This window comes from Gymnoscopelus microlampas (assembly GCF_963454915.1).
Source record: "Gymnoscopelus microlampas genome assembly, chromosome: 4".
NCBI classification, from domain to species: domain Eukaryota; kingdom Metazoa; phylum Chordata; class Actinopteri; order Myctophiformes; family Myctophidae; genus Gymnoscopelus; species Gymnoscopelus microlampas.
This window is the reverse complement of record NC_139941.1, coordinates 58955839-58965838: the sequence shown is the minus strand read 5'-3', so window position 1 is coordinate 58965838 and position 10000 is coordinate 58955839. Positions and strand designations below refer to the sequence as shown.

The 10000-nt window shown below is 42.7% G+C and overlaps 1 protein-coding gene across 1 annotated transcript in view; it reads left to right on the top strand.

Annotated features, from left to right (window-relative positions):
- Positions 1-10000, top strand: part of LOC311044168 (actin filament-associated protein 1-like 2) — a 32579-nt gene that overhangs the window by 9093 nt on the left and 13486 nt on the right. Inside the window, exons 4-5 of the mRNA XM_084055587.1 lie at positions 7467-7501; positions 9009-9156. Coding sequence (XP_083911713.1) covers positions 7467-7501; positions 9009-9156 — 183 coding nt within the window. The remainder of the gene's footprint in view (positions 1-7466; positions 7502-9008; positions 9157-10000) is intronic.

Genomic DNA, 10000 nt, shown 5'->3' with positions numbered 1-10000 from the left:
TCATGTGGAACGTTTGTTTGTACTATCCTGGACAGAGTCCCCAGAACTCCCTTCCAATATCTTGACAAATGAGTACAGGACCAGAACATGTGGACCAAAGAGCCCACTTCAACTTTACACCTTGGGCAATGTTGAGATCTGGCCTGATCTATTCTATGCATTCTCTCCGGGGTGAAGTAAACTCTATGAAGAAGGTTAAATTGCGTTAAAATATGCTTATTACTGAAAGAGACGTGCTGAACTTTCTCACATAGTTCAGCCCAATCCCTTCGATCGAAATAATAATCTAGGTCCGTTTCCCATTTATTCTTTACCATTAGCTCCTCCTTTTCTAAAAGGAGATTAACCCCAGTGTATATATGTGATACTAACCCTTTAATGGTATTCTTTTTGCGCACTAGATTGTCTAGAGGTAAAGTTTGAATGGTTTGAAGGTTTCCCCCTTGTTCTATTGAGATATAGTGTCTAACTTGTATGAATTTAAAAAAGTGTCTATTATCAAGGTCATATTTAGTTTTAAGGTCCTCAAAGGATGCCAAAACACCCTCCTTGTACATGTCGCCAAAAGTTTTGATACCCTTCCTGAACCATATTTGAGTGATTCCATCTCTTAAGGCACTTGGCAACAGGGGGTTGGCATGAAAGGGGGTGTGGTCGTAGATTGGTTGGATGTTGCCAGTCTTTTTACGCACTTCAAGCCATAGTTTATAAGTATGTTTTATATAGGGGTTCCCCGTTAGTGACTGTAGCTGTTTGAAAGAAAATACATATGGGACCGAAGCAAGAGGTATGGAGTCTAGGTCATGTTGTTCCATTTGTATCCAGGAGGGAGACTCTTGCAGGTCTGACTGCCAGGACCAAACTGCTCGTGATTGGGCTGCCCAATAATATGATTGAAAGTTCGGGAGCTTTAAACCCCCCTCACAGGGTTGGCCCTGAAGTACTCTCAATTTTATTCTAGGTGGTTTTTTCTTCCAGATAAATCTAGAGATACACGAATTCAGGTGTTTGAAGTAAATCTTTGGTACACCTATGGGTAACATTTGGAATAAGTAAAGCAATCTGGGAAGTACGCTCATCTTAATGCAGTTGATTCGACCTATTAAAGATAGTGGAAGGTCCATCCACCTATTTAACTCATCCTCTATTTTTCTTAACAGTGGGGAATAGTTTAAGGAGAACACTTTGGTACTATTATTAGGTATCTGGAGACCCAGGTAAGTTAACTCAGAGTTCCATTGAAAAGGAATAATATTAGTTGGGATGTTCTTCCCCTCTGTGTTCAGTGGCATCACCACACTCTTTGTGAGATTGACCTTATATCCTGAAACTGCTCCATATTCAGACAGTGTTTCTAATAGTGCAGGAACTGAAGTCACAGGATCTGTAAGATAAAGTAAGACATCGTCCGCATATAAGGAAATTTTATGATTGGCCCCTCCTATTTGCAATCCTTTAATTAAAGGGTGAGATCTAATTGCCACCGCTAGTGGTTCTATAACTAGCGCGAACAGTAGGGGGGAAAGTCCACACCCCTGTCTGGTCGAGCGCGATAAGAGTATCTGAGGAGAGATGTCGTTATTTGTTTGGATTTGGGCCATTGGATGCCTATATAATAAATTCACCAATTTACAGTAAATAGGGCCAAAATTCATCCTTTTCATAACTTCAAAGAGGAAAGGCCACTCCACACGGTCAAAAGCTTTTTCCGCGTCCAGTGATACGCAAATAGTCGGGGAGTCATATGCTTCAGAAGCATGTAGAATGTTGAAAAGCCTTCTTACATTATCATATGAAGAACGATTTGGAATAAACCCTGTTTGGTCCAGGTGAATTAAGTCAGGGACATGCTTTTCTAATCTTGTTGCTAATATTTTAGAGAGTATTTTATAATCTGTGGATAGAATTGAGATCGGTCTGTATGAACTACATAGTTTAAGGTCTTTTCCTGATTTAGGTAGTACTGTTATTAGTGCCAATTCTAATGATTCTGGTAATTTACCTATCTCCAAAGCGTGAGTGTACATTGAAAGCAGGGGGTTAATTAGTTTAGGTAAAAATGCCTTAAAAAACTCAACAGGGAAGCCATCTAGACCAGGGGACTTACCTGGAGTCATTTTAAAGATGGCCGTTATTATTTCGTTTGCTGTTATACCTCCTTCTAAACTCTCCTTAGAAATTTCGTTTAGCTTATTTAGGTCATATTTGTCAAAAAAGAGTTTTATTTTTTCTGGAAATTTACCCTGTGATGTGTAAAGTTCTTCATAGTAGTTTTTAAAAGTATTATTTATTTCTTTTGGATTAGTAATAATATTAGGACCTGATTTCAATATGTGTATCTCTCTACTCGCTTCCTCTCTGCGGATCTGCCATGCTAGGAGTTTTCCAGTCTTATCACCCTGTTCATAGAATCTATGATTTATCCTCCTTATAGCGTTTTCTGTTTTCTGGGTGGTTATTGTATTATATTCTAATTGTTTTCTTCTAAGTTTTAGCTGAGTTTCACTGTTTTGAGATATTAGATATTCAGTTTCCAATTGTTTAATTTCTCTTTCTAAGTTTTCTATTTTAGACCTATACTTTTTGCGTTTGTTTGAGGTATAGGATATTATTTGGCCTCTGGTGTAGGCTTTTAGCGCTTGCCAAATGGCTTCCGGAGTGGCCGTATTGGTATTTGTTTCCAAAAAAATATCTAAGTGGTTATTAATAAATGTGATAAATTCGGCATCTTGGAGCAAATAGGAGCTGAATCGCCACCTTTTAGGGGAGCCAGTAGACTCTATGGCTGGGATCTTCACCATTAACCCTGAGTGGTCAGATATTGTTTTGGCCAAATATTCGCATGGAGGAATTGTGTGTACTTTGGAAAGAGGAACTAAGAACAGATCTATTCGCGAGAAACTATTGTGAACAGGGCTGAAAAAGGAGTACTCTCGCTTCAGAGGATTCTGGATACGCCAGATATCACATAGACCAAAATTTTGCATTTCTTTTTTTAATACCTTTGCCGCCTGAGTTGGATTTGTCTGTTTGTTTGAGGACCTGTCCCAAGATGGGGATAGGGCTAGGTTCATATCACCTCCTATGTAGGTCTCTTCTGGGGGGCTTGATAGGTTAAAAAAGAAATTAGTAAAGAATTGAGGGTCATCTATATTAGGTGCATATATGTTTACCAAGGTAATAGGTTGGGAGCCTATTAGACCCTGAATGACCACGTAGCGACCTCCTGTGTCCTTAAAGGTTGAACATAACTTGAATGGAATTTTTTTACCAATTAATATAGCCACGCCTCTTGCCCGGGAGGAGAAGGAAGAGTAGTACACTTGGTTGTATCCCCCTTGTTTCAATTTGGGGTGTTCCTCATCTGTTAGATGGGTCTCCTGTAGTAGAGCAATGTCAATTTGGTGCTGGTTGAGATATTTAAAAATACGTTTCCTTTTAATATGGTGGTTAATGCCATTAACATTGAGGGTCAGACATTTATAATGCGTGGTTGTATCTACCATTATTTAGGATGGAATACTATGAGTCCAGTTAATTAGGCCGAGATTTGTCTGACTCTTTGGAGCCAACCTGCTGCAAGTGAGAGCCAAGAGAGATGAAATAAAACCTGCCTGAGAGAGAGGGAGAGGACATAAATTAAGAAAACCCCTTACAAAAAACAAAAATAAAAAATAAACGTTAAAAATAAAATTAAACCAGTAGTAATTGAACCCCCTTAACCATGACCTCTTCCCTAATGAGGTCTCCTTACCTACTCTATGATTGCCACACAGTGGTGGCATTGTGAACATGAATGTTTTGCCCCTGGTCTATCCAAAAGCTAAAAGCGAGCCGAAAAAAATAAAATAAAGTGTTGAGTGGACCCCACTACTTTATAGTGGTCAAGGCTAGTCTAAATTGATTAATCCTTCAAGCTCCTGAGTCAACTTCATTCGGGGTGCCCCAGAGAGCAGTCATGTCCACAGGCCCGAGCCGCACCAAGACACGTCGAGATGCGGCACGCACCTGCGGACCGGCAGGTCCCATGTGGCCCCCGATGCATAATAAGATGTAAATAAAAGGTGTAGATGTCGGCTAGGGCCCCTAGGGGCCCCACCCGGTGGAGCAAAGGACTCAGGGAGCTAGCTGCGCCAACCCACACCAAGCCTCGGTCCCCCCCAGCCACAGCCCGCGGCCCTTAAAAGAGTCGGTTAGGCCGTAGCTGGGTGGAGACCGAGCCCAGCGCGAGGCGGCGCCGCCAGCCCTAAATAGTTACACTCAAAAAACCAATACAGAAAAGCCATGAGCCAAATTCTATTATACCCATTGATCAATTCAGCTATTTATTTGTGTAGATCATAATAATTATATTTAAACCCGACAAACAAACCACTAGTAAGTGCATAAAATAAATATTAGTCAAAATATCAAATGAATATTAACTAAATGAAATGCAAAAATAGAGATATCGGTCAAATATCAACATTAGGTACAATAATATTAATTTTAGAAACAAAAAGAAACCTTATTATTTATCAAACCCTATAAAGAATAAGTCAAAAGAGAAAAAGAGAGAGAGTAAAGAAAAAGAAAAAACAAATCACCTGTAACCCTTTTAAACCAATAGTGCTTAAACACTGAGCAGATATCCTTATTCCGTTAGACATACACGAGCATTTATAAAAGAGAGAAAGAGAGGGAGAGAGAAAGAGAAAAAAGAAAGGAGATAGCAAATAGGCCATTTTGTAAATATTACTTAAAAGTAAAATAGTACAACCACAAAAAAAAAAAACCTTGACAGTAGCCAGTATAACCGCCTTACTAAAAGAAAACAGCGGACACCATCTTAGTGGCCAAGGGTCCGTCTAATTTAATTCATTAACTGCTGATATATTAACGTTTTGCACCGGGTTTGTATTTCGCCGTCCACCGTGCTGCGCACCGCGGGCAGCCGGTTCCCTGGCCCACCCCAAGCCAAAGCGTGGCGAGGGCCTGCGGACCGGTCGCGTCCCGCGAGCGTCCAGGTGGGGCCCACAGTGCAAGACATCCCACGTCAGAACAGTTTAACAGAGAAAAATTAAAAAGAGGGAAAATAAAGAGGGGAAATATAACCACGGATTACATACAGAAAGGAGGAAAGATGGCAATAACTGTAGCTGGTATGACCGGCATTACTGAAGGAGGATAGCGGACGCCATCATAATAGCCATGGGCCCGTCTAATTTCTGGGCAGCTAGTTAGCTTAGCCGCCCGCCATTCAGTCTAAACAAAGGTAGGGCCGTGTGGTGCTTGGACAGCTAGTTAGCCTAGCCGCCCGTTGGCCAGTTAGCCGGTCCAACAAGTACAAAACCTCCCATGTCAAATACTTAAACCGAAGAGGAATTGAGGAGAGAGGAAATAAATAAAGAGAGAGAGTTTGACCACAAAATACGTACACAAAAAATAAAAATAAAACATTAACTAGTATAAAGGAGAAATAAAAAAGAAGAGAAAACAAAAAGAATACCACCACAAAATATGTACAATAGGGAGAAAAAACATTAACATTAGCTAGTGTAACAGGCGCTACTGAAAGAGAACAGCGGACGCCGTCATATTAGCCATGGGCCAGTGTAATTTCTAGGCAGTTAGTTAGCCTAGCTCCCTGCCGTACGGACCAAACAAAGGTGGGGCCGTGTAATATCTGGACAGCTAGTTAGCTTAGCCGCCCGTTGGCCAGCCCAAACAGCGGTGGGTTTAGACTAGCATGAGCCTAGCATGACCCCCCGATAGATTTAGTCAATGTTTTGTCCAACAGAAAGTTAGTATCCTTTAAAATCAATAACAGATTATATCCCATTCCTCCCACCCCCCACATATCCGAATGTAGTCTATGCTGTGAGTGATTATGTTCTGCTCAGTCTTATTTTAATTACCGTAGCCGTGTTGATCAGGGAGCGAATGTCTCCGGGTATTCTCTGCGTAAATACGCAGAGGCCGTCTCCACCGAGGTAAACGATTTGGTACCTTCTCCGGATCGCTCATCGACCCGGAGAGTTGCTGGGAAGAGGAGCCCATATTTGATCCCGGCGTCTTTTAGCTGCCGCTTCAGGGGAGAAAAGGCCATTCTCCTCTGATGTACAGCAGCCGACACGTCGGGAAACACCATTATTTTAACGGTGCCGTAGAAGAGATCCCTCTTCTTACGGGAAGCCTCCAGGATCCTGGTCACGTCTCTGAGGCGTTGGAAGGTGATGATGAAGACCCCCGGGGTAGCCTGCTTCTTGGGGTGCCGTTGTTGCAGACGGAACGCCGTTTCTATCTCGATTGAGCCGGCTTCAAGCCCCAAGATGTCTGGGAGCCATTTCTCCAGGAAGCCCACGGCGTTGTTCTCCTCTTCTCCAACCGGAAAACCGACGGCTCTCAGGTTTCTTTTGCGTTGTTTATTCTCATATAGGTCCAATTTATCTCTAAGTTCAGTCAACTCTTTCTGGTGTTTCAGTTCCTGCTCAGCCAGAACCTGGCGCAGATCGACCACGGTTGCCTCATATTCTGAGCATTTAGCTTCCACAGCAGTAACCTTCATGTTAATTGCAGCCACAGCCTCAACCAGCTTTCCCACCGCGGTATCAACTTTAAGTATCTGGGTCTGGATAGAGGCTTGGATTGTGTCTGTGAACCTGGTCATCTCCGTGGTGAACCACGAGGGTGGTTCAGATGTTTGTAGCAAGTTGCTCTCCGCCATTGCAGGCTCTAGAAAGTTGCTCGCGTTACGTTGTCCTCGGTTCTTGCGTTGTTGGTTGCGTGTTGTCATTTGAACCCTTTACAGAAAGTTTCAACTTCTTAGAAAAGGTTTCTGTAGTGGGGAACACTTAGTATCAGGGTAGCTTTTTATCGGAGGACCAGCCGGCACGTCCGTTCACTCCGCCATCTTCTTATTATTATTATTCTATTACTATTATTCTATGATTGGTAGATCAACAAGATCCTTTATAGACAGACAGACAGACAGACAGACAGACAGACAGACAGACAGACAGACAGACAGACAGACAGAAGTAAGGTTATGCTGGATTCATAACTATAACATTGTTAAATAATGCTGCTAGCTTCACACGGCTTGCATTTTACTGCAGGAGAGAAGAGGAGGGATGTCTGTAATGTCACCAAATATAAAGAATCTGTGTGAAATGCTCAGTGAGGACGGTGAATCATGTGACTTCCTACTGTTTATAAACATAAGTAAACATCATAAATGACACGGTCACCTGACAGCATTGTACTGAAACATAGTTCTCAACTCCATGACCCGTATGAGGAGGGGGGGAGTAGTCTATTACTAGACTACTAATATTATGTGTGTGTGTGTGTGTGTGTGTGTGTGTGTGTGTGTGTGTGTGTGTGTGTGTGTGTGTGTGTGTGTGTGTGTGTGTGTGTGTGTGTGTGTGTGTGTGTGTGTGTGTGTGTGTGTGTGTGTGTGTGTGTGTGTGTCTGTGTCTCTACAGAGTCTGTTTTGCTGTCTCTGTGGCCGAAGAGAGAGGTGAGTCTGTCTGTCTGTCTGTCTGTCTGTCTGTCTGTCTGTCTGTCTGTCTGTCTGTCTGTCTGTCTGACAGTCAAATCATGTCACCATTCATGTTAATGTACTTCTCATGTCTGCTATGATACGTAAATCAAAACAAAACAAACATGTAGAATATCCTATAATTTATGTTGCTTTCCATTGTGGTCCTATGTATCGCTAGAAGAGGAGGGGAGGGGAGAGGAGAGGGTTTGTTGTGAGTTGTGGGTTGTTAATGAGAGACTGAACTTTAAGGAGGTTTGGGAGGAGATGGTGAGGTTATGTGTGTGTGTGTGTGTGTGTGTGTGTGTGTGTGTGTGTGTGTGTGTGTGTGTGTGTGTGTGTGTGTGTGTGTGTGTGTGTGTGTGTGTGTGTGTGTGTGTGTGTGTGTGTGTACGGGTGACAGGAAGCGTTGTGTTTACACGTGCGGCCATCTGCCTTCTGATTGGCCAAGTAGAGGCAGGAAGTGGTCTCTCGCGACAACCGATACCATCTGGCCTACGTGATGCCCCCCCACACACACACACACACACACACACACACACACACACACACACACACACACACACACACACACACACACACACACACACACACACAGTAGTAATAGTGTCATGAGTCGCACACTTAAAAAGCTTCAGGGTTTTCCTTGAAACAACTGGCTCTGTCTACTCTACTATTAGTGTGTGTGTGTGTGTGTGTGTGTGTGTGTGTGTGTGTGTGTGTGTGTGTGTGTGTGTGTGTGTGTGTGTGTGTGTGTGTGTGTGTGTGTGTGTGTGTGTGTGTGTGTGTGTGTGTGTGTGTGTGTGCGTGCGTGCGTGCGTGCGTGTGTGGTTGTGACCATAAAGGTTATCACATGTAATGTATGAAAATGGCCACATTGATAACATTATATTTATATTAAAGCTGCACTATGAACTTTTTATTTACTTGAAGCTTTTCGTCTGTTTTGTTACCCCATGATTTACAGTCACTGCAACAGATTTTTGAACGAAGGATGTCTATATATAAGCTTTAAAGCTACTAGTTACTGTATATAATGGTATGGTATGTAACTGGTAAACCAGGGGTCTTCAGCAGGGGGTCCGGGCCCCCTAGGGGGTCCTCAGAGTTACTACAGGGGGGCCGCCAAATCTTAGTGTGATTGGATTACATTTTTTACTTTAACCACTTGTACCCCATTTCTATCCCTATTCTGAAGAGAACTTAAGCCAAAAATAATAGATCTACTTGGGCTGAAAAACGTTGAAGAACTAAACTAGTAAACTACGCTGAACTAAACTACATTAAAACTAAGAGTCTAGAACTACAGCCCCATGGAAGCCCAGAAAGGAAGCTGTCATCAGAACCATTTCCGCTGACGAAAATAATCTTTAAAGCTTAAAATAAATGATCTTTTGGATGGATTCATCATCAGGGGGCTGTTTGTCTCGGGGCGAGAATTCTGTAATTTGTCGTGACGAGCACTTCCTGTTTCCTGTGATGTCAGAGCCAGGGTCCCACAGTGCCCCCCCTCCCCCCAGGAGGTCTGGGTGATGATGATGATGATGACGACGACGACGATGATGATGATGATGACCGTGACGAAGATACCTATGAGGAAGCAGAACCCTTCATACCTGATACACCCGTCACTGGTACCAACACACACACACACACACACACACACACACACACACACACACACACACACACACACACACACACACACACACACACACACACACACACACACACACACACACACACACACACACACTAGAGCCCTGCACTGGATGGAAATGTGGGCCCTAGTCCGTATTTTGAAGTTAGGGAATCAATATGAATGACAGAGCGATTTACTTGAGAGATGACGGTGATTCTGCTGTCCTGATCCCACTGACTCTCTCTGCTGTGTGACTGACTGTCTGTGAGTCTGGGGCTCTGGAAGTTCCCTCAGCTAATTGGGGGCAGCTCATTAGCTCATTGGCTCATTTGCTCATGACACGACCAATGAGAAATTATTATTTTTAACACATTGATTGCCTAGATCGCATATAAGCGTTCTTTCAAATCCATCGCTTGATTGTCTAGAGATACATGTGTTTTTTCCAGATTTTATTTTTATTTTTCAAAATTCCACTAGGGGCGATCTAACATAGCTTTCGAATGATCGATCGTCACTAAGAGAAGAAGCAGTCGGATGTGACGTCATTCAGCGGACCAAATCCCCAAAATGACGGATCGCGGTTGGAACGTTACTGTCCCTTTCACAGATCCCTCCGCCTACTCATAGGAACTCTTTTTCGTGTCTTTTTTTTACACAATGTATCTTCCACGGCGTTTCAAAACGATCATTGATTTAAGGTAATTACGCTGGCATGGGGATAGAAAACTATGTTTAAAACCTTGGCAGTAAATGTGTTCATTGTATTTAATTTTTTTCATTTTCCCCAAAAAATATTCAAAGTATATGAAAAAAAGTAACTGAAAAAACACGGT